Source organism: Coregonus lavaretus, assembly GCF_964263955.1.
Source record: "Coregonus lavaretus genome assembly, chromosome: 9".
In the NCBI taxonomy this organism is placed as follows: domain Eukaryota; kingdom Metazoa; phylum Chordata; class Actinopteri; order Salmoniformes; family Salmonidae; genus Coregonus; species Coregonus lavaretus.
In genome coordinates, this window is record NC_139996.1 from 34772261 (window position 1) to 34798095 (window position 25835).

Below are 25835 nucleotides of genomic sequence, written 5' to 3' on the forward strand. Positions count from 1 at the left end.
AGTTGATGCCTCAGAGCATGGATGTTACAATGTTCAGACCTGCTCCTGAACACAGCACCTTCATATTTAACACATTAATGGGATATCATGCTTATCTTAAATCGCTAGCGTACTGGCATCATATCCTCCTAGGCCTAGGGCAAATCTGGGATGCAATGCAAAGACAGGCCATTGTGACTGAGGGAGATGGTAGCAAGAGATAAGATTGATGCATGAAGATGCTTTCTTTTATTAGGAAATTAGTATAGATATTTTGGTTCTTGATTAGCCTTTATTGTGTTATGTATTACCGGTATAACATTTTATAGACAATATCCAGTTAAAAGAAAAACAACAAAAACAGACACAAAAATATAAAACAAAGAATCTGCGAATGAAACTTAAAATCTGATCATTTGTTCTGACTTGGCTCCTGAACATTGTAGTGGGTCAACTCACACTCATGAAAATTGAGCTGTGAACTCCCAAATAGTCAAATGCAACTCACAATATTCCATTTCAGCTTGCTAAACTATGGATACAGAGATCCTGTATCTCCACAGGGCTCTGGATGAGGAGTGGTACTGTGGGTTCCTGAGAGGGCAGCAGCAGGGCACTGAGCTGAAGGAGATCCCACTCCTCAGGCCAGTATGACAGTGTGTCCTGATCAGCTCTGATTCTTTGTTGTCTGTCCATGGTGGTCTAGAGATGACGTTCTCTCAGCGCCTGGGTGTTAGGGAGTGGAGGCGGACCACCTGATCAGACAGGAGAGAGGAACATGGTTCGATAAAACTTGTGGACATTGACATATTACATCAATGTTGCTGTTGTTTTGTATTGTGTGTTGCTGACACCAAGAGGGAAGACACTCCATAACGAACATCAGCCGTACACAGTCAATTCCCTGCTGGGTGTTGAAGAACAGTGACAATTCAACATGTAGAAGCATCAGGAAATGAAAATAAAATTATGGCCAGTGTTCTGTGGTCAGAGGCGATAGGACGGCCACTCACTGCTTTTAAGTTGCTCTGGTGTATTTCCTCTTTAAGACGCTTACATTTCATGGAATAGAGCTCTAAGTGAGCCTAACCTAAGATGACATGTGAAGGGCATGAAACAGTAGAACAGTAAAGCATGTGACTAACCTGGACAGGTGAACAGCCCAGGCTGGGGTCCCATGTGAAGGCTCTTCAGTGAGGTTCCTCGGGGGCCGTGTGGGGGCATGGGGCCACGGGGGGGTGGGGGCCCTCGGGGGTTAGGGGGGCCGTGTTGGTGTGGGGGTCCTCGATGTAGTGGACCGTGGATGCCGTGAGGAGGGCCATGTGTAGAAGGGTGCATGGATAGCAGTGGAGGGGGCTTGGTCTTGGGGTATGAGCCTAGATAGAAAACAGATCAAAGACTGTCGACACATATACAAGCATAGCAATAACAATTGACTCATGAGTTTGATTTTAGACATTGCCATCTAATGCCCATCTGTCCTGTAGAACATGTCTAGTTTTAGAACAGTTACTCACCTGGAGAAGTCATGAGGGGGTTAGCAGAGTGCTCTCCCATTCCAGGGGGTGTCTCTCTGCCATGAGGGCCTGAGGGGGTGGGTAGCAGCGGTGGGGGTTTCCCTAAACCAGGAGGCAACATCTTCCTCCTCTCAGGAAGGGGGCCATCACCGGTCTCAGTGGACGTGGCTGGGAAAGAGAAAAAAACAGAACAACCTTATATAGAACAGTATGACATCCTAAAAATACAATTACTATAACTCAGCATTTTGTCACTTTTCTAGGATATTCTAAGAATCCTATATTTCCATTACCAAATGACAATGTATGGTGTAGTTAGACATGCAACAATCACATTAAGTATTAGCAAATAAGGAGATACTGTATAGTGTGAGGGAAAAAAGTATTTGATCCCCTGCTGATTTTGTACGTTTGCCCACTGACAAAGAAATGATCAGTCTATAATTTTAATGGTAGGTTTATTTGAACAGTGAGAGACAGAAACAACAATAAAATCCAGAAAAACGCATGTCAAAAATGTTATAAATTGATTTGCATTTTAATGAGGGAAATAGGTATTTGACCCCTCTGCAAAACAGGATTTAGTACTTGGTGACAAAACCCTTGTTGGCAATCACAGAGGTCAGACGTTTCTTGTAGTTGGCCACCAGGTTTGCACACATTTCAGGAGGGATTTTGTCCCACTCCTCTTTGCAGATCTTCTCCAAGTCATTAAGGTTTCGAGCCTGACGTTTGGCAACTCGAACCTTCAGCTCCCTCCACAGATTTTCTATGGGATTAAGGTCTGGAGACTGGCAAGGCCACTCCAGGACCTTAATGTGCTTCTTCTTGAGCCACTCCTTTGTTGCCTTGGCCATGTGTTTGGGTCATTGTCATGCTGGAATACCCATCCACGACCCATTTTCAATGCCCTGGCTGAGGGAAGGAGGTTCTCACCCAAGATTTGGCGGTACATGGCCCCGTCCATCGTCCCTTTGATGCGGTGAAGTTGTCCTGTCCCCTTAGCAGAAAAACAACCCCAAAGCATAATGTTTTCACCTCCATGTTTGATGGTGGGGATGGTGTTCTTGGGGTCATAGGCAGCATTCCTCCTCCTCCAAACACGGCGAGTTGAGTTGATGCCAAAGAGCTCCATTTTGGTCTCATCTGACCACAACACTTTCACCCAGTTATTCTCTGAATCATTCAGATGTTCATTGGCAAACTTCAGACGGGCCTGTATATGTGCTTTCTTGAGCAGGGGGACCTTGCGGGAGCTGCAGGATTTCAGTCCTTCACGGCGTAGTGTGTTACCAATTGTTTTCTTGGTGACTATGGTCCCAGCTGCCTTGAGATCATTGACAAGATCCTCCCGTGTAGTTCTGGGCTGATTCCTCACCGTTCTCATGATAATTGCAACTCCACGAGGTGAGATCTTGCATGGAGCCCCAGGCCGAGGGAGATTGACAGTTCTTTTGTGTTTCTTCCATTTGCGAATAATCGCACCAACTGTTGTCACCTTCTCACCAAGCTGCTTGGCGATGGTCTTGTAGCCCATTCCAGCCTTGTATAGGTCTACAATCTTGTCCCTGACATCCTTGGAGAGCTCTTTGGTCTTGGCCATGGTGGAGAGTTTGGAATCTGATTGATTGATTGCTTCTGTGGACAGGTGTCTTTTATACAGGTAACGAGCTGAGATTAGGAGCACACTCTTAAAGGGAGCCAGAAATCTTTTTGATTGAGAGGGGGTCAAATACTTATTTCCCTCATTAAAATGCAAATCAATTTATAACATTTTTGACATGCGTTTTTCTGGATTTTATTGTTGTTATTCTGTCTCTCACTGTTCAAATAAACCTACCATTAAAATTATAGACTGGTCATTTCTTTGTCAGTGGGCAAACTTACAAAATCAGCAGGGGATCAAATACTTTTATCCCTCACTGTATATACAAAAGTATGTGGACACCCCTTCAAATTAGTGGATTCGGCTATTTCAGCCACACCGATTGCTGACAGGTGTATAAAATCAAGCACACAGCCATGCAATCTCCATAGACAAACATTGGCAGTAGAATGGCCTTATGAAAGAGCTCAGTGACGATCAACGTGGCACCGTCATAGTATGCCACCTTTCCAACAAGTCAATCTGTCAAATTTCTCCCCTGCTAGAGCTGCCCCGGTCAACTGTAAGTGCTGTTATTGTGAAGTGGAAACGTCTAGGAGCAACAACGTCTCAGCCGCAAAGTGGTAGGCCACACAAGCTCACAGAACCACCGAGGGACCACCGAGTGCTGATGCGCATAGCGTGTAAAAACAAAATCGTCTGTCCTCGGTTGGAACACTCACTACTGAGTTCCAAACTGCCTCTGGAAGCAACGTCAGCACAAGAACTGTTAGTCGGGAGCTTCATGAAATGGGTTTCCTTGGCCGAGCAGCCGCACACAAGCCTAAGATCACCATGCGCAATGCCAAGTGTCGGCTGGAGTGGTGTAAAGCTTGGACTCTGGAGCAGTGGAAACGTGTTCTCTGGATTGATGAATCACGCTTCACCATCTGGCAGTCCGACGGACGAATCTGGATGCATATGGTCTGGAGCCGTTTTTGGTTCGGGCAAGGCCCCTTAGTTCCAGTGAAGGGAAATCTTAACGCTACAGCATACAATGACATTCTAGACGATTCTGTGCATCCAACTTTGTGGCAACAATGCCCCCGTGCACAAAGCGAGGTACATACAGAAATGGCTTGTCGATATCGTTGTGGAAGAACTTGACTGGCCTGCACAGAGCCCTGACCTCAACACCATCGAACACCTTTGGGATGAATTGGAACGCCGATTGTGAGCCAGGCCTAATCGCCCGACCTCACTAATGCTTGTGGCTGAATGGAAGCAAGTCCCCGCAGCAATGTTCCAACATCTATTGGAAAGCATTCCCAGAAGAGTGGAGGCTGTTATAGCAGCAAAGGGGGGACCAACTCCATATTAATGCCAATGATTTTGGAATGAGATGTTCGACTATGGTTGTGTGTGGCTGCACCTTGCAGATGGTGCTGGCGGTTGCGGAGGTACTCTGCGATGGTGCTCAGCTCCTCGGGGTACAGGTGGACTCCCTCGGCCAGGAAGAAGAGCAGCTGGCGGGTGTCAGAGGGCACAGAATGCCTCTCCACCTTCTCCCTCTTGAGGTAGTCATCCACCAGCTCGGCCGCCCGCGCCCCCGTTTCTGCAGGGTCCTTCTGCTGCGTCTGCTCCCCAAGCCCACGGCCATACTCCGCCATCACAAAGTCCATGGCATGGTCCATGGGCATGTTGCGGTGGACTAGAAGAGAGGTTCAAAGGTCAAAGTAAAAAATTACACAAGTTAATCATACAGGAGGTTTTGCTTTGTTATGTTCCACTTCTTCCAGTTTCTTTTTATATGAGGTTTTACTTTGGGGTCGAGTGAAAATGCAATGCAATGACAATAGTGATTGCAAGTGGGTGAATGTTTAACTGAAAGCTTAATGCAATTTATTTATATATTTATGGTAGATTTGCAGTAGATTGGGAATGATGTGATGTGTGTGTGCAAAGCATGTGTTCAAAACAGAGCTTGTACTGCATCTGTAATAAATAAATTAACAAAAAAATAAAAGTCATACATTTACTTAGAATAGTGGTAATATATTTGATAGGGTAAATGTTTTGTTAATGTAGAGCAAATGATATCATTTGTTTTTGGTATGTTATATGCTTTGAAGTTGAAAAAAGGTTAGTTCATTTGTGTAAAAATCAGTTCCTCCAGGATTTTGTGATACTGTGATATAGACTGCTCAAAAAAATAAAGGGAACACTTAAACAACACAATGTAACTCCAAGTCAATCACACTTCTGTGAAATCAAACTGTCCACTTAGGAAGCAACACTGATTGACAATACATTTCACATGCTGTTGTGCAAATGGAATAGACAACAGGTGGAAATTATAGGCAATTAGCAAGACACCCCCAATAAAGGACTGGTTTTGCAGGTGGTGACCACAGACCACTTCTCAGTTCCTATGCTTCCTGGCTGATGTTTTGGTCACTTTTGAATGCTGGCGGTGCTTTCACTCTAGTGGGGTAGCATAGACTGAATCTACAACCCACACAAGTGGCTCAGGTAGTGCAGCTCATCCAGGATGGCACATCAATGCGAGCTGTGGCAAGAAGGTTTGCTGTGTCTGTCAGCGTAGTGTCCAGAGCATGGAGGCACTACCAGGAGACAGGCCAGTACATCAGGAGACGTGGAGGAGGCCGTAGGAGGGCAACAACCCAGCAGCAGGACCGCTACCTCTGCCTTTGTGCAAGGAGGAGCAGGAAGAGCACTGCCAGAGCCCTGCAAATTGACCTCCAGCAGGCCACAAATGTGCATGTGTCTGCTCAAACGGTCAGAAACAGACTCCATGAGGGTGGTATGAGGGCCCGACGTCCACAGGTGGGGGTTGTGCTTACAGCCCAACACCGTGCAGGACGTTTGGCATTTGCCAGAGAACACCAAGATTGGCAAATTCGCCACTGGCGCCCTGTGCTCTTCACAGATGAAAGCAGATTCACACTGAGCACGTGACAGAGTCTGGAGACGCCGTGGAGAACGTTCTGCTGCCTGCAACATCCTCCAGCATGACCGGTTTGGCGGTGGGTCAGTCATGGTGTGGGGTGGCATTTCTTTTGGGGGCCGCACAGCCCTCCATGTGCTCGCCAGAGGTAGCCTGACTGCCATTAGGTACCGAGATGAGATCCTCAGACCCCTTGTGAGACCATATGCTGGTGCGGTTGGCCCTGGGTTCCTCCTAATGCAAGACAATGCTAGACCTCATGTGGCTGGAGTGTGTCAGCAGTTCCTGCAAGAGGAAGGCATTGATGCTATGGACTGGCCCGCCCGTTCCCCAGACCTGAATCCAATTGAGCACATCTGGGACATCATGTCTCGCTCCATCCACCAACGGCACGTTTCACCACAGACTGTCCAGGAGTTGGCGGATGCTTTAGTCCAGGTCTGGGAGGAGATCCCTCAGGAGACCATCCGCCACCTCATCAGGAGCATGCCCAGGCGTTGTAGGGAGGTCATACAGGCACGTGGAGGCCACACACACTACTGAGCCTCATTTTGACTTGTTTTAAGGACATTACATCAAAGTTGGATCAGCCTGTAGTGTGGTTTTCCACTTTAATTTTGAGGGTGACTCCAAATCCAGACCTCCACGGGTTGATAAATTTGATTTCCATTGATAATTTTTGTGTGATTTTGTTGTCAGCACATTCAACTATGTAAAGAAAAAAGTATTTAATAAGATTATTTCATTCATTCAGATCTAGGATGTGTTATTTTAGTGTTCCCTTTATTTTTTTGAGCAGTGTATTATTTTTTCTTCTTCAAAATCAACAAATTCCCCGCATATTATGCAAGGGCTTGCAAATTTGACCAATGACCGCACTATTATCGTATAATGTCAAATCACCAAAATATAAGTGTCAGATAACCTCACTACAAAAAGAGGGCTCACAATTTTAACCAAGCACTGCACTTTTACGGCATAATATGGTTCAATCAACCCACGTCAACAAACTTTCCCTACCCGTCAGCGCATTTGTGACAAATTGGACAGAAATGTCAGAATTGCCACATTCAATAATTTTTACCAGCAAATATCACACAAAAAACACTGAAATCCTGGGGGGTATTGATAAATACTATACAGTATTTAGTTATTTCAATGTACAGATTTGAAATATATTACTGTTTTAAGGATATCTTCGTTTTATGTAGAGGAAATAAAGGTATCTTTCAGGATTATTTGAGTGTTGAGAAAAAATATCTAGCTAGGCCTGTAACAATGCTATATTGTTAAAGCAGGTATGGATGTGGTGGATAGCAAAACAAATTCCAAATATCTTCTAAATATAAAAATAAGAGAATAAATTAGCATGATAACTTATTTGAAGATATTATAAACTACTTTTAAATATTATTAGTTCATAATATAGAATTTAAGAAATAACTCCATATAGGCTGTTGTTCATGATTATATAGCCCATTTGGTGTTCTCATAATGAGAGCTTCAGTTTATACAATGCATTCAGAAAGTATTCAGACCCCTTGACTTTTTCCACATTGTTACATTAGAGCCTTATTTTCCTCATCAATGTACACAAAACACCCCATAATGACAAAGCGAAAACAGGTTTAGAAATGTTAGATTTTTTTTTATATATACAGTGGGGAGAACAAGTATTTGATACACTGCCGATTTTGCAGGTTTTCCTACTTACAAAGCATGTAGAGGTCTGTAATCTTTATCATAGGTACACTTCAACTGTGAGAGACGGAATCTAAAACAAAAATCCAGAAAATCACATTGTATGATTTTTAAGTAATTAATTTGCATTTTATTGCATGACATAAGTATTTGATCACCTACCAACCAGTAAGAAATCTGGCTCTCACAGACCTGTTAGTTTTTCTTTAAGAAGCCCTCCTGTTCTCCACTCATTACCTGTATTACCTGCACCTGTTTGAACTCGTTACCTATATAAAAGACACCTGTCCACACACTCAATCAAACAGACTCCAACCTCTCCACAATGGCGAAGACCAGAGAGCTGTGTAAGGACATCAGGGATAAAATTGTAGACCTACACAAGGCTGGGATGGGCTACAGGACAATAGGCAAGCAGCTTGGTGAGAAGGCAACAACTGTTGGCGCAATTATTAGAAAAAGGAAGAAGTTCAAGATGACAGTCAATCACCCTCGGTCTGGGGCTCCATGCAAGATCTCACCTCGTGGGGCATCAATTATCATGAGGAAGGTGAGGGATCAGCCCAGAACTACACGGCAGGACCTGGTCAATGAGCTGAAGAGAGCTGGGACCACAGTCTCAAAGAAAACCATTAGTAACACACTACGCCGACATGGATTAAAATCCTGCTCAAGCCAGCGCATGTCCAGGCCCGTCTGAAGTTTGCCAATGACCATCTGGATGATCCAGAGGAGGAATGGGAGAAGGTCATTTAGTCTGATGAGACAAAAATAGAGCTTTTTGGTCTAAACTCCACTCGCCGTGTTTGGAGGAAGAAGGATAGTACAACCCCAAGAACACCATCCCAACCGTGAAGCATGGAGGTGGAAACATCATTCTTTGGGGATCCTTTTCTGCAAAGGGGACAGGACGACTGCACCGTATTGAGGGGAGGATGGATGGGGCCATGTATCGCAAGATCTTGGCCAACAACCTCCTTCCCTCAGTAAGAGCATTGAAGATGGGTCGTGGCTGGGTCTTCCAGCATGACAATGACCCGAAACACACAGCCAGGGCAACTAAGGAGTGGCTCCATAAGAAGCATCTCAAGGTCCTGGAGTGGCCTAGCCAGTCTCCAGACCTGAACCAAATAGAAAATCTTTGGAGGGAGCTGAAAGTCCGTATTGCCCAGCGACAGCCCCGAAACCTGAAGGATCTGGAGGAGGTCTGTATGGAGGAGTGTGCCAAAATCCCTGCTGCAGTGTGTGCAAACCTGGTCAAGACCTACAGGAAACATATGATCTCTGTAATTGCAAACAAAGATTTTCTGGATTTTTCTTTTAGATTCCGTCTCTCACAGTTGAAGTGTACCTATGATAAAAACCTGCAAAATCGGCAGTGTATCAAATACTTGTTCTCACCACTGTACATACATATACACACACACTACCAGTCAAAAGTTTTAGAACACCTACTCATTCAAGGGTTTTTCTTTATTTTTACTAGTTTCTACGTTGTAGAATAATAGTGAAGACATCAAAACTATGAAATAGCACATAAGGATTCAGTAACCAAAAGTGTTAAACAAATCAAAATGTATTTTATATTTGAGATTCTTCAAATAGCCACCCTTTGCTTTGATGACAGCTTTGCACACTCTCGGCATTCTCTCAACCAGCTTCATGAGGTAGTCACCTTGAATGCATTTTAATTAACAGGTGTGTCTTCTTAAAAGTTAATTTGTGGAAATTCTTTCCTTCTTAATGCGTTTGAGCCAATCAGTTGTGTTGTGACAAGGTAGGGTGGGTATACAGAAGATGGCATTTTACCAAATAGGGCTAAGTCCATATTATGGCAAGAACAGCTCAAATAAGCAAAGAGAAACGACAGTCCATCATTACTTTAAGACATGAAGGTCCGTCAATACGGAACATTCCAAAAACATTGAACGTTTCTTTAAGTGCAGTCGCAAAAAACATCAAGCGCTATGATGAAACTGGCTCTCATGAGGACCGCCAAAATAATGGAAGACCCAGAGTAACCTCCGCTGCAGAGGATAAGTTCATTAGAGTTACCAGCCTCAGAAATTGCATCCCAAATAAATGCTTCACAGAGTTCAAGTAACAGACATCTCAACATCAACTGTTTAGATGAGACTGTGTGAATCAGGCCTTCATGGTCGAATTGCTGCAAAGAAACCACTACCAAAGGACACCAATAAGAAGAAGTGACATCCTTGGGCCAAGAAGCACGAGCAATGGACATTAGACTGGTGGAAATTTGTCCTTTGGTATGGAGTCCAAATTGGAGATTTTTGGTTCCAACCTGAGGGTGAACGGATGATCTCTGCATGTGTATTTCCCACCGTAAAGCATGGAGGAGGAGGTGTTATGGCGTGGGGGTGCTTTTCTGGTGACACTGTCTGATTTATTTAGAATTGAAGGCACACTTAACCAGCATGGCTACAACAGCATTCTGCAGCGATACGCCATGGTTTGGGCTTGGTGGGAATATCATTTGATTTTCAACAGGACAATTACTATTGGGCTATTTTACCAAGAAGGAGAGGATGGAGTGCTGCATTAGATGACCTGGCCTCCACAATCCCCCGACCTCAACCAAATTGAGATGGTTTGGGATGAGTCGGACCGCAGAGTGAAGGAAAAGCTGCCAACAAGTGTTCAGCATATGTGGGAACTCCTTCAAGTCTGTTGGAAAAGCATTCCAGGTGAAGCTGGTTTAGAGAATGCCAAGAGTGTGCGAAGCTGTCATCAAGGCAAAGGGTGGCTACTTTGAAGAATCTCAAATAGAACATATATTTTGATTTGTTTAACACTTTTTTGGTTACTACCTGATTCCTTATGTGTTATTTCATAGTTTTGATGTCTTCACTATTATTCTACAATGTAGAAACTAGTAAAAATAAAGAAAAACACTTGAATGAGTAAGTGTTCTAAAACTTTTGACCGGTATTGTAAATGCACTGCTCAAAAAAATAAAGGGACCACTTAAACAACACATCCTAGATCTGAATGAATGAAATAATCTTATTAAATACTTTTTTCTTTACATAGTTGAATGTGCTGACAACAAAATCACACAAAAATTATCATTGGAAATCAAATGTATCAACCTATGGAGGTCTGGATTTGGAGTCACCCTAAAAATTTAAGTGGAAAACCACACTACAGGCTGATCCAACTTTGATGTAATGTCCTTAAAACAAGTCAAAATGAGGCTCAGTAGTGTGTGGCCTCCACGTGCCTGTATGACCTCCCTACAACGCCTGGGCATGCTCCTGATGAGGTGGCGGATGGTCTCCTGAGGGATCTCCTCCCAGACCTGGACTAAAGCATCCGCCAACTCCTGGACAGTCTGTGGTGCAACGTGGCATTGGTGGATGGAGCGAGACATGATGTCCCAGATGTGCTCAATTGGATTCAGGTCTGGGGAACGAGCGGGCCAGTCCATAGCATCAATGCCTTCCTCTTGCAGGAACTGCTGACACTCCAGCCACATGAGGTATAGCATTGTCTTGCATTAGGAGGAACCCAGGGCCAACCGCACCAGCATATGGTCTCACAAGGGTACTGAGGATCTCATCTCGGTACCTAATGGCAGTCAGGCTACCTCTGGCGAGCACATGGAGGGCTGTGCGGCCCCCCCAAAGAAATGCCACCCCACACCATGACTGACCCACCGCCAAACCGGTCATGCTGGAGGATGTTGCAGGCAGCAGAACGTTCTCCACGGCGTCTCCAGACTCTGTCACGTCTGTCACATGTGCTCAGTGTGAACCTGCTTTCATCTGTGAAGAGCACAGGGCGCCAGTGGCAAATTTGCCAATCTTGGTGTTCTCTGGCAAATGCCAAACGTCCTGCACGGTGTTGGGCTGTAAGCACAACCCCCACCTGTGGACGTTGGGCCCTCATACCACCCTCATGGAGTCTGTTTCTGACCGTTTGAGCAGACACATGCACATTTGTGGCCTGCTGGAGGTCATTTTGCAGGGCTCTGGCAGTGCTCCTCCTGCTCCTCCTTGCACAAAGGCGGAGGTAGCGGTCCTGCTGCTGGGTTGTTGCCCTCCTACGGCCTCCTCCACGTCTCCTGGTAGCGCCTCCATACTCTGGACACTACGCTGACAGACACAGCAAACCTTCTTGCCACAGCTCGCATTGATGTGCCATCCTGGATGAGCTGCACTATCTGAGCCACTTGTGTGGGTTGTAGACTCCGTCTATGCTACCACTAGAGTGAAAGCACCGCCAGCATTCAAAAGTGACCAAAACATCAGCCAGGAAGCACAGGAACCGAGAAGTGGTCTGTGGTCACCACCTGCAGAACCACTCCTTTATTGGGGGTGTCTTGCTAATTGCCTATAATTTCCACCTGTTGTCTATTCCATTTGCACAACAGCATGTGAAATGTATTGTCAATCAGTGTTGCTTCCTAAGTGGACAGTTTGATTTCACAGCAGTGTGATTGACTTGGAGTTACATTGTGTTGTTTAAGTGTTCCCTTTATTTTTTTGAGCAGTGTATATTTTATTTACATAAGTATTCAGGCCCTTTGCGATGAGACTCGAAATTGAGCTCAGGTGCATCCTGTTTCCAATGATCATTCTTCTACAACTTGATTGGATCTCTGTACTTTGCTCCGTTCATCTTTCCCTCGATCCTGACAAGTCTCCCAGTCCCTGCAGCTGAAAAACATCCCCACAGCATGATGCTGCCACCAGCATGCTTCACCGTAGGGATAGTGCCAGGTTTCCTCCAGATGTGAAGCATGGCATTCAGGCCAAAGAGTTGAATCTTGGTTTCATCAGACCAGAGAATCTTGTTTCTCATGGTCTGAGTCCTTTAGGTGCCTTTTGGCAAACTCCAAGCGGGCTGTCATGTGCCTTTTCCTGAGGAGTGGCTTCCGTCTGGCCACTCTACCATAAAGGCCTGATTGGTGTAGTGCTGCAGAGAAGGTTGTCCTTCTGGAAGGTCCAAACTGCTTCCATTGAAGAATGACGTAGGCCACTGTGTTCTTGGGGACCTTCAAATGTTACAGAAATGTTTTGGTTCTCTTCCCCAGATCTGTGCATCGACACAATCCTGTCTCGGAGCGCTATGGACAATTCCTTCGACCTCATGGCTTGGTTGTTGCTCTGAAGAGAATGGCGCCGAAGAAGATGGCTGCCGTTTTACAGCCCTCTAACCAATTGTACTATTGTGTGTTTTTTCGCGTTATTTGTAATTTATTCTGTACATAATGTTTCTGCCACCGTCTCTTATGACCAAAAACAGCTTCTGGATATCAGGACAGCGATTACTCACTTCGTAATGAACGAAGATTTTTTCTTAAATGCGTTGGATATCCTACAGACACCCGACAAGGCCCAAATCTCCGTAATTCGCATGAGAAAGAGACGGAGATATCGTGGACGTAGGTTGGGGTGCCTTGTAAGGATCCGACGGCGAGCTAGTAAACTGCCTCTTCCATAAATCCTATTAGGCAATGTTCAATCACTTGAAAACAAATTGGACGACATACAATTACCCTACCAACAGGACCTTAAAAACTGTAATATCTTATGTTTCACCGAGTCGTGGCTGAACGACGACATGGACAACATACAGCTGACGGGATATACGCTACATCGGCAGGATAGAACGGCTGACTCTGGTAAGACAAGGGGTGGCGGTCTGTGTATATTTGTAAACAACAGCTGGTGCACAAAATCCAGTACTAAGGAAGTCTCGAGGTTTTGCTCGCCTGAGGTAGAGTATCTCATGAAACAGTAGACCGCACTATTTACCAAGATACTTTTCATCTATATTTTTCGTAGCTGTCTATCTACCACCACAAACCGATGCTGGCATTAAGAATGCACTCAATGAGCTGTATAAGGCCATAAGTAAACAGGAAAACGCTCATCCAGAGGCAGCTTGAAAACTATTACAGACTACCAAAGGGAAGCACAGCCGCGAGCTGCCCAGTGACACAAGCCTACCAGACGAGCTAAACCACTTCTATGCTCGCTTCGAGGCAAGCAACACTGAAGCATGCATGAGAGCACCAGCTGTTCCGGATGACTATGTGTTCACGCTCTCCGTAGCCGATGTGAGTAAGACTTTTAAGCAGGTCAACATTCACAAGGCCGCAGGGCCAGATGGATTACCAGGACGTGTACTCTGAGCATGTGCTGACCAACTGGCAAGTGTCTTCACTGACATTTTCAACATGTCCCTGACTGAGTCTATAATCAAGCAGACCACCATAGTCCCTGTGCCCAAGGACACTGAGATAACCTGCCTTAAATGACTACCGACCCGTAGCACTCACGTCTGTAGCCATGAAGTGCTTTGAAAGGCTGGTCATGGCTCACATCAACAACATTATCCCAGAAACCCTAGACCCACTCCAATTTGCATACCGCCCCAACAGATCCACAGATGATGCAATCTCTATTGCACTCCACACTGCCCTTTCCCACCTGGACAAGAGGAACACCTACGTGAGAATGCTATTCATTGACTACAGCTCAGCGTTCAACACCATAGTGCCCTCAAAGCTCATCAATAAGCTAAGGATCCTGGGACTAAACACCTCCCTCTGCAACTGGATCCTGGACTTCCTGACGGGCCGCCCCCAGGTGGTAAGGGTAGGTAAAAACACATCTGCCACGCTGATCCTCAATACGGGGGCCCCTCAGGGGTGCGTGCTCAGTCCCCTCCTGTACTCCCTGTTCACCCATAACGGCATGGCCAGGCACGACTCCAACACCATCATTAAAGTTTGCTGACGACAACAGTGGTAGGCCTGATCACCGACAACGATGAGACAGCCTATAGGGAGGTGGTCAGAGACCTGACCGTGTGGTGCCAGGATAACAACCTCTCCCGCAACGTGATCAAGACAAAGGAGATGATTGTGGACTACAGCAAAAAAAAGAGGACTGAGCACGCCCCCATTCTCATCGATGGGGTTGTAGTGGAACAGGTTGAGAGCTTCAAGTTCCTTGGTGTCCACATCACCAACGAACTATCATGGTCCAAAAACACCAAGACAGTCGTGAAGAGCACAACAAAGCCTATTCCCCCACAGGAGACTGAAAAGATTTGGCATGGGTCCTCAGATCCTCAAAAAGTTATACAGCTGCACCGTCGAGAGCATCCTGACTGGTTGCATCACCGCCTGATATGGCAACTGCTCGGCCTCCGACCGCAAGGCACTACAGAGGGTAGTGCGTATGGCCCAGTACATCACTGGGGCCAAGCTTCCTGCCATCCAGGACCTCTATACCAGGCGGTGTCGGAGGAAGGCCCTCAAAATTGTCATAGACTGTTCTCTCTGCTACCGCACGGCAAGCGGTACCAGAGCGCCAAGTCTAGGTCCAAAAGGCTTCTCAACAGCTTCTACCCCCAAGCCATAAGACTCCTGAACAGCTAATCATGGCTACCCTGACTATTTGCACTGCCCCCCCCCCCCCTTTACGCTGCTGCTACTCTGTTTATTATTTTTGCAGTCACTTTAACTCTACCCACATGTACATCTTACCTCAATTACCTCGTCTAGCCGGTGCCCCCGCACATTGACTCTGCACCGGTACCCCCCTGTATATAGCCTCCCTACTGTTTTTACTGCTGCTCTTTAGTTGTTTGCTTTTATTCTTTAAAAAAAAAGAAAAAAAATATGCATTGTTGGTTAAGGGCTTGTAAATAAGCATTTCACTGTACACCTGTTGTATTCGGCGCATGTGGCAAATAAAATTTGATTTGACATGCAGTCAACTGTGGGCCCTTATATAGACAGGTGTGTGCCTTTACAAATCAGGATGTTGTCTACCACATGTAGACTCCAAGTTGTAGAAACATCTCAAGGATGATCAATAGAAACAAGATGCACCTGAGCTCAATTTCAAGTCTCATAGCAAAGAGTCTGACTACTTATGTAAATAAAGGTATTTCTGTTTTTTATTTGTAATACATTTGCAAACATTTCTAAAACCTGTTTTCACTTTTTCATTATTGGGTATTGTGTGTAGATGTATGAGATTTTTTTAGGGGGTCCATTTTAGAATAAGGCTGTAAAGTAACAAAATGTGGAAAAAGTCAAGGGGTATGAATACATTCCGAATGCACTGTATATGACATGTTAAATAAAAAATGACACCACTAAATGAAAGGGACAGCATACATCATTTGAGAGAAAATACATTTTCAGAATCTTGTTTGAAGCTGTAAAGTTGCTTGTCAACTGGTAAGTGGACGTTCTGGCAACATTCAGTGTGTACAAACAGGATCTTCCTGTTTCACAGATGATTCTCGTTCAACAATTTAATATGACTTCACATTCCTGCACTAAATATTTTTTTATTATAAAAGGTAGAGCTAATCTATTTCAGGTATTTCTAAGCTGTATAGTACACCTTTAAGAAGCTATTTATAATAGCATAACCAAATACAATTTAAGAATTTAGTCATTGTCATCATCTTTGTTAGTTTGACATTTCCTGGGGATTTTTATCAAGCAATTTATACCCGTCTAATGTGAGACTGCCTATGTGTGTGAATTATTTGAAACCTATATTAATATTTTGGTGAATAAGCTATGGATATTATTGCTCTTTTAGAGATGCTTTTTAAATGCTTTGTTAGAAGGGGGCAGGTGACTGTGGGGACTTACTTTTGAGGGATTCTGAAAATATGATTACTGTGCATGAGGACAGAGCTACATTAGTCTGTTCGACGAGAATACATAAGGGGGAACCGTCGGAACGGACATCTTGTAGGGCCCGGGTCAGGCCTGACTCCGCCTGCAGGTAAATCATTTCCACCGAGAGGCCGCGCTCCTGCAAACAGTGGCATATCGATTTGGGGTAATCCCTTTGAAAGAAGAGAAGAAAGCTGGTTATTGACTTCTGCACACAGACAGCGGAGTGCACAGACATGTCGTGTGAGAGGAGCAGCTCTGCAGCTGTGCTGTGGTAGCATGTCCAGGCCTGGCTTCAACCAACCACATGAAGACACCAACTTTTGACACCTAAACTGAATCGTAACTCTTATCAAGTTGTAGTTAAGTGACCAGTGAAGAGCAGGATAACCTGATATATCCATAGGCCTAATAATGTAAAAATGAATGTGATAAATTGATTCAATCCAGCTGTGAGTTCTTTATCTGCTGATGTGCATTTGTTACTGTAAATATGCTTATTTTTGTGTTCTTAAACATCTTAACAGTGCTGAAAGAGCATTAACAGTATATACTGACCAGTTACAATTGTCATTCAAACTACTTGTCTACTGTGTGTAATATGTTGAGGAGGGTGGGACAGAGGTCTCTTGAAGCCGACAACAGGCACATATCATAGCAACACCTGTGATGAAAGTTTAATCTATTCTACTGAGCCATTTACCTTTATGTTCGTATCTTTTATTATTTCTTATTGTTGTTGCATTGTCGAGAAGGAACCTGCAAGTAAGCATTTTGTTGGACGGTGTATACCATGTGTATCCCATACATACAACTAATAAACACTTAAACCCCTGCTTCATTTACACAAGACTACAGTCGATTAACATCGCACATATTCAATTTCTCTACAAAACTTTTGGCACCAGAGTCAGTATGTAGGTCTTTCCTGCTCAGAGAAAGCATCAGCAATGCGTTTTGGCAGGGGTGACAATTTCAAACCACAGCAGGTGTCAAGTTTTGTCCACAAGGACCAAGATGAGCGTGAGTTAACAGTGTAAAGATGTCAGTTGAATAGGACATTTGGGTTTACAGCATATAACATTGAGAGAATATAACTTTATAGCACACTGAGGAAAAGAAAAAAGATCAGTAGATAGTGTTTTTTCGCTGGCCATTTTTTGGTAGGCTATATTCAATTGTAATATTCTTACATTTTATGTGAGTGTCGCAATAAACTTTTGAGCATGGAATTGAATATGTGCTTGCGTTTAAGAATGACAGCAAATTCAGACCTGTTACTACTATTTACACGTGTAAGTAGCTTCCAAAGCAGTGCTAAAGCAGGCTACTTAAACGTTTAAATTTCAAACCTAACGTTACAAAGGTTACCAGAACTTCTACTTGAAAAGGCAGAGTGGTCTGAGCGTATAAGAACTGCAGAGGCTGAATAGATCTTCAATGGAAGCAGTTTAAATTTGTATTGTATTTTCAATGGAAGGAATTTAGATTTGTATGTCTTTTACAGTTTTTTAAGGAGAGAAAGTTGAAATGTATGCATGTGAAGAATCTCATTTATCAGTGATTGCGAGGATAACAAAAACTGCTACAGGTCAAATGGATCTTCAGTCTCCTTTCAATTCTGTTTTGAGAGTTTAAAGTCCAACTCATCTATCCCACTTCATGAAATATCCCAGGTTTGTCAAGTTGAATAGTGAAGAGTTAAATACACATGTATTACGACGCTACATAGGATAGGCAAACGTGTACAATATTCGCTCGTCAGACCTATGATGATTGGATTAAGAACTGAGATTGCACTCTGAACAAGAAGAGGATGAAAGAAAATGTATATTTTCCCAGTGCAATAAGAACAAGTAGAACAAGAATGAAAGTAGAACAAAGAAAAGTATAACAAATCCCATTCATTGCATGAGTTTACACTTTCTTTACTCCAAGAGGTTTTCATAATGCTTATGTTTCCGTCGATTTGTTCTGTAGAGTGTCTGTGGTGAATGTCTGTATTAATGTTTTGATGGGCATGTCAAGAAATCAACTAAATATGTATGTTCAACAAAACATCAAGCTGGCATATTATGGGATATCGAACAATCCCTAATAATAGAGCTAGTCAGTGGTAGGATTAAATGGGTGCAATTTAGATTTGTATTGTCTATTTTCTTTAAGGAGTCAGTTGAAATTTATGCATGTGAAGATTCTCATTTATCAGTGATTGTGAGGAAAACAAAAACTGCTACAGATCTCAGGGGATCTGATTCAAACAGGGAGGCGGTTTTCTATAAATAGATAACACATTTTTCAGCCAACCTGGAGAGAAAGACACGGGTAGCATGGAAGTGTATGCAAGCGTGTACATTAAAACAATGACTGGTATTATTTTAACCATTTAGATCACTGATTCTCAAATCTCTCCTAGGGGAACCCCAGGCGTTCCATGTATTTGAACTATTTCAGAGCTAGCACACCTGATTCAACTTGTCAACTAAATATATATAACCCTTGATTAGGTAATCAGATGAGTTAAGGGCTACAGCAAAATTGTGAAATGTCGCGTGTTCCCCGAGGAGAGGTTTGAGAACCACTGATTTAGATTATCTAAAAATGACATACAACGCAATAGATTTAATTGACCTCCGTCACAATCTTATAATTGACTTTAGTTTTTCAAGTTATTCACACCCTTTGACTTTTTCCACATTTTATTGCGTTACAGCCTGAATTTAAAATGGATTCAATTTAGATTTTTTTGGTCACTGGCTTACACACAATACCGCATAATGTCAAAGTGGAATTGTGTTTCTTTTCTTCTTCTTTCTAATTAAAAATGAAAAGCTGAAATGTTTTGAGACTATAAGTATTCAACCCCTTTGTTATGGAAATAAGTTGAGTAAAAATGTGCTTAACAAGTCACATAATACGTTGCATGGACTCTGTGTGCAATAGTGTTTAACATTATTTGTAAAATGACTACCTCATCTCTGTACCCCACACACAGATAATTGTAAGGTCCCTCAGTCGAGCAGTGAACTTCAAACACAGATTAAACCAAAGACCAGGTAGGATTTCCAATGCCTCGCAAAGAAGGGCACCTATTGTAGACACTGAATATCCCTTGGAGCATGGTGAAGTTATTACACTTTGGATGGTGGTGTACCAATACAGCCAGTCACTACAAAGATACAGGCGTCCTTCTAACTATGGAGAAGAAGGAAACCGCTCAGGGATTTCACCATGAGGCCAATGGTGACTTTAAAACCTTTACAGAGATAGGAGGAAACTGAGGATGGATCAACATTCTAGTTACTCCACAATACTAACCTAGTTGACAGAGTGAAAAGAAGGAAGCCTGTACAGAATAAAAATATTCTAAAACATGCATCCTCTTTGCAATAAGGTACTAAAATAATACTGCAAAAATTGTACTTTTTGTTCTGAATACAAAGTGTTATGTTTGGGGCAAATCCAACACATTACCGAGTACCGCACCATATTTTCTAGCATAATGGTGGCTGAATCATGTTATGGGTATGCTTGTAATCGTTAAGGACTTGGGAGTTTTTCAGGATAGAAAAGAAACGGTATGGAGCTAAGCACAGGCAAAATCCTAGAGGAAAACCTGGTTCAGTCTGCTTTCCACCAGACACTGGGAAATGAATTCACCTTTCAGCAGGGCAATAACCTAAAAACACAAGGCCAAATCTACACGAGTTGCTTACCAAGAAAACTGTGAATGTTCCTAGTTCTAGTTTTGACTTAAATACGCTTGAAAATCTATGGCAAGACATGAAAATGGTTGTCTAGCATTGATCAACAACCAATTTGACAGAGCTTGAAGAATTTTGAAAAGAATAATGGGCAAATATTGTACAATCCAGGTGTGCAAAGCTCTTAAACTTACCCAGAAAGAATCACAGCTGTAAATCGCTGCCAAAGGTGATTCTAACATGTATTGACTCAGGGGTGTGAATACTTACGTAAACGAGATTCTCAGTTTTTCATTCCCAATAAATTAGAAACAATTTTTAAAACATGTTTTCACTGTCATTATGAGGTATTGTGTGTAGATTGGTAAGAAAAATATATATTAAATCAATTTTGAATTCAGGCTGTAACAACAAAATGTGGAATAAGTCAAGGGGTATGAATACTTTCTGAAGGCATTGTAGGTATTCTTGGCTATTATTGTTAAACTCCCACAAAAGTGATCCAACAGGAGTAGGGGTCTTTTCATTCCTCTTCACACACACAATCACAACAATTGCTGAAATCTCCATCCTCACTCCTGGAGAAACAACAAACACCCACCTCCCCTTACAACAAGAGCATAGAAAATAATAAATACTCTTGGCTATTCCCTATTTGCTTGAAGGTGAGGTACTCACATGCTCTGGTTGCTCACAGACAGGACTACACAGTCAGCAGGTGCCTTCTGGAGTTGCTTGTAGAACCCCTGGTAGAGGGCGCTACGTTTGTCAGCTGGATTGTAAACCTTGAGAGAAGCTGAGGGGAGAGAGAAGACACGTTTTCTAAACCAGTTGATAGACCACATAAGAGAAATGTGAGCTTACCATTTTGTTGATATACTTCATAGTCCACGTTGTTACCGGAGTCGTCATGCTGTTGGTCCAACACCTCATAACTGAAAGAGTAACACACATTCATGCATGAAGTGATGGTCATGTGCCATCGCAATCTTTGCTAAATCCTTCACCCTCCCACCTCCTGACTCTGCCTCTTCGATCCTACTCTCCTCCCTTTCCGCATCCTATGACTCTCACTGTCCCCTCCCCTCCGTGGCTGCCCACTGGACACAGACGTCAATTCAAATGAAATCAAATTTTATTGGCCACATGCGCCGAATACAACAGGTGCAGACATTACAGTGAAATGCTTACTTACAGCCCTTAACCAACAGTGCTTTTATTTTTAACAAAAAAGTAAGTGTTGAGAAAAAAAGAGCAGAAGTAAAATAAAATAACAGTAGGGAGGGTATATATACAGGGGGGTACCGGTGTAGTGTCAACGTGCGGGGGCACTGGCTAGTTGAGGTAGTTGAAGTAATATGTACATGTGGGTAGAGTTAAAGTGACTATGCATAAATAATTAACAGAGTAGCAGCAGCGTAAAAGGATGGGGTGGGGGGGGCAGTGCAAATAGTCCGGGTAGCCATGATTAGCTGTTCAGGAGTCTTATGGCTTGGGGGTAGAAGCTGTTGAGAAGTCTTTTGGACCTAGACTTGGCACTCCGGTACCGCTTGCCGTGCGGTAGCAGAGAGAACAGTCTATGACTAGGGTGGCTGGAGTCTTTGACAATTTTGAGGGCCTTCCTCTGACACCGCCTGGTATAGAGGTCCTGGATGGCAGGAAGCTTGGCCCCAGTGATGTACTGGGCCGTACGCACTACCCTCTGTAGTGCCTTGCGGTCGGAGGCCAAGCAGTTGCCATACCAGGCGGTGATGCAACCAGACAGGATGCTCTCGATGGTGCAGCTATAGAATGTTTTGAGGATCTGAGGACCCATACCAAATCTTTTCAGTCTCCTGAGGGGGAATAGGCTTTGTCGTGCCCTCTTCACGACTGTCTTGGTGTGTTTGGACCATGATAGTTCGTTGGTGCTCTCAACCTGTTCCACTACAGCCCCGTCGATGAGAATGGGGGCGTGCTCAGTCCTCTTTTTTTTCCTGTAGTCCACAATAATCTCCTTTGTCTTGGTCACGTTGAGGGAGAGGTTGTTATCCTGGCACCACACGGCCAGGTCTCTGACCTCCTCCCTATAGGCTGTCCCAATTCAACGTCTATTCCATGTTGATTCAAAGTAATTTCATTGACAAGGATCCTGGGTGGCGCAGCGGTCAAAAGCACTGCACTGCAGTGCTGAGGCGCCACTACAGCCTGGGGTTCGATCCCAAGCTGTGTCACAACCGGCCGTGACCGGGAGTATGACCCTACAACACACAGGAAGCGGCGCAGGTCCTAATACAGGCATTTGTCATCTCCCATTTGGACTACTGCAACTTGCTGTTGGCTGGGCTCCCTGCTTGTGTCATCAAACCCCTGAAACTTATCCAGAACGCTGCAGCAATCCTGGTGTTCAACCTTCCCAAATTCTCCCGTATCACCCGCTCCTCCGCAACACTCCACTGGCTTCCAGTCGAAGCTCGCATCCACTACAAGACCATGGTACTTGCCTAAGGAGCAGCAAGAGAAACTGCCCCTCCCTACCGTCAGGCTATGCTCAAACCCTACACCCCAACCAGAGTACTCCGTTCTGCCACCTCTGGTCTCTTGGCTCTCCTACTCCTACGGGAGGGCAGCCAAAGGTCTCCGTCCTGGCACCCCAATGGTGGAACCAGTTTCCCCCACTTGCACGGACTTTACTTTACTGTTAGATACTTTGAGGAAAAATGTACTTACTATGACTGAGATGTGGTTGTCCCACCTGGCTAACTTAAGCCGCTCTGATAAGAGCGTCTGCTAAATGACTAAATTAGAAAATGTAAGTGGTTTTCACGATGGCAAAGATATATGCACCATACTACACTGAACAAAAATAAAACGCAACATGCAACAATTTCAAAGACTTTACTGAGTTACAATTCATAAGGAAATCAGTCTATATAAATACATTAATTAGGCTCTAATCTATGGATTTCACATGACTGGGAATACAGATATACATCTGTTGGTCACAGATACCTTTAAAAAAAGGTAGGGGCGTGTATCAGAAAACCAGTCAGTATCTGGTGTGACCATTTGCCTCATGCAGCGCGACATCTCCTTCGCAAAGAGTTGATCAGGCTGTTGATTGTGGCCTGTGGAATATTGTCCCACTGGATATTGGCGGGAACTGGAACACGCTGTCGTACACGTCAATCCAGAGCAATCATACTCAAACATGCTCAATAGGTAACATGTCTGGTATGCAGTATGCAGGCCATGCAAGAACTGGGACATTTTCAGATTCGTGGAATTGTGTACAGATCCTTGCGACATGAGGCCATGCATTACCATGCTGAAACATGAGGTGATGGCGGCGGATGAATGGCCGTACACACTGTCTGCCATCTGCCCGGTACAGTTGAAACCGGGATTCATCCGTGAAGAGCACACTTCTCCAGCATTCATCCAAGGTGAGCATTTGCTCACTGAAGTCGGTTACGATTCCGAACTGTAGTCAGGTCAAGACCCTGGTGAGGATGACAAGCACGCAGATGAGCTTCCTTCTGACAGTTGTGCAAACCCCCAGTTTCAACAGCTTTTCGGGTGGCTGGTCTCAGACAATCCCGCAGGTGAAGAAGCCGGATGTGGAGGTCCTGGGCTGGCGTGGTTACACATGGTCTGCCGGTTGTGAGGCCGGTTGGATGTACTGCCAAATTCTCTAAAATTACGTTGGAGGTGGCTTATGGTAGAGAAATTAACATTAAATGATCTGGCAACAGCTCTGGCAGCATGCCAATTGCACGCTCCCTCAAAACATGAGACATTTGTGGCATTCTTTTGTGTGACAAAACTGCACATTTTAAAGTGGCCTTTTATTGTCCCTAGCACAAGGTGCATCTGTGTAACTATCATGCTGTTTAGTCAGCTTCTTGATATGACACACCTGTCAGGTGAATGGATTATCTTGGCAAAGGCAAAATGCTCACTAACAGGGATGTAAACAAATTTGTGCCAAAATCTGAGAGAAATAAGCTTTTTGTGCGCACAGGGATCTTTTATTTCAGCTCACTAGGCCACCCTTTCCTACACACAGGTGTGCCTACTTTATTCTTGTGATGGAGCGGACAGCATAACACCCCAAGTACCGTATTTGGCATTAGCAGATTATGGTGTAATAATACAAAACCTTTGATTGCATGTTTTGATGCGTCACCTCACCACACAGCATCGTCACTATCATCACTCCAACCTGCCACTATCATTTATTAACAGTCAACCACGGGATTTTGGCAGACAGCAGACTGTCTAGTTAGCTATATTGTTAACGAAAAATTTTGATAACTTGTAAACTGTAATGTTAACTACCGCTCAGAGTCCTTGTGGTCGTCCATCCTGTCTTCTCTCACGGGGTATGGTGCTGGTCTTCGAAATGGCAGAAGAGGTTTAACACTAATACTAAAGAAGGAGATTTACAGTTAGCCAGCTATTAGCATAATCATAACTAGCTAGCTAATATCAGCTCTACGCCTAGCCATTCCTTTGTGAATAATTTGAGTTAGCTAACGTTACACACTCACAATTTGCTTGCTACATATACAATAGCTAGCTAACGTTATCCGGTTAATAGCTAGCTAGCTAACACTAGTTAGGGTAGCTACAAATATGACTTAGGCCACAGCTAGCTAGTTAAGATAGCTAGAATGAAGCTAACGTTAGCTTGCTACCTAATAACAGTTAGCCAGCTAACGGTAGCTTGCTAGCCACTTACCCTCTGTTTGGGTTGGGTTGAGGCCGTCTGCCACCTTGTCCCCACGACGACATTGCACTTTAGCCAGGTGGAACTAATCTCTAAAGAAACTGTGGGAAGAGAACAAAATTGTGCTATGTGTTTTGCCAAACGGGCGAATGTTTGCTAGCAAACAAAGTAAAGCCAGGCCGCTAGGCTTGCACAGGTCATAAGATCATGTGACATGACAAGTGGGCGGGGTTAGCAACAAAAAATGCACTAATGGAATCGCGTGGAGGGCAAGCTGATCCAATATACACTGCTCAAAAAAATAAAGGGAACACTTAAACAACACATCCTAGATCTGAATGAATGACATAATCTTATTAAATACTTTTTTCTTTACATAGTTGAATGTGCTGACAACAAAATCACACAAAAACTATCAATGGAAATCAAATGTATCAACCCATGGAGGTCTGGATTTGGAGTCACCCTCAAAATTAAAGTGGAAAACCACACTACAGGCTGATCCAACTTTGATGTAATGTCCTTAAAACAAGTCAAAATGAGGCTCAGTAGTGTGTGTGGCCTCCACGTGCCTGTATGACCTCCCTACAACGCCTGGGCATGCTCCTGATGAGGTGGCAGATGGTCTCCTGAGGGATCTCCTCCCAGACCTGGACTAAAGTATCCGCCAACTCCTGGACAGTCTGTGGTGCAACGTGCCGTTGGTGGATGGAGCGAGACATGATGTCCCAGATGTGCTCAATTGGATTCAGGTCTGGGGAACGGGCGGGCCAGTCCATAGCATCAATGCCTTCCTCTTGCAGGAACTGCTGACACACTCCAGCCACATGAGGTCTAGCATTGTCTTGCATTAGGAGGAACCCAGGGCCAACCGCACCAGCATATGGTCTCACAAGGGGTCTGAGGATCTCATCTCGGTACCTAATGGCAGTCAGGCTACCTCTGGCGAGCACATGGAGGGCTGTGCGGCCCCCCAAAGAAATGCCACCC

At 44.1% G+C, this 25835-nt stretch overlaps 1 protein-coding gene across 2 annotated transcripts; it reads right to left on the minus strand.

Moving 5' to 3' along the window:
* Window positions 1-201: 201 nt before the first annotated feature.
* On the minus strand, window positions 202-25031 carry LOC311135170 (nuclear receptor coactivator 5-like). Of its 2 annotated transcripts, none has more exons than XM_084169091.1 (9): window positions 24858-25031; window positions 24455-24544; window positions 20999-21069; window positions 20813-20930; window positions 16404-16603; window positions 4514-4792; window positions 1497-1664; window positions 1125-1355; window positions 202-734 (listed from the first exon to the last, which is right to left on the minus strand). In XM_084169091.1, the coding sequence occupies exons 1-9, from the start codon at window positions 24908-24910 to the stop codon at window positions 682-684; spliced, it is 1263 nt and encodes a 420-aa protein (XP_084025217.1). In that variant the 5' UTR covers window positions 24911-25031; the 3' UTR covers window positions 202-681. The 2 variants fall into 2 exon arrangements, with proteins under 2 accessions (XP_084025217.1, XP_084025218.1); XM_084169092.1 differs by having other exon boundaries at window positions 24455-24538; window positions 24858-25004.
* Window positions 25032-25835: the final 804 nt, after the last annotated feature.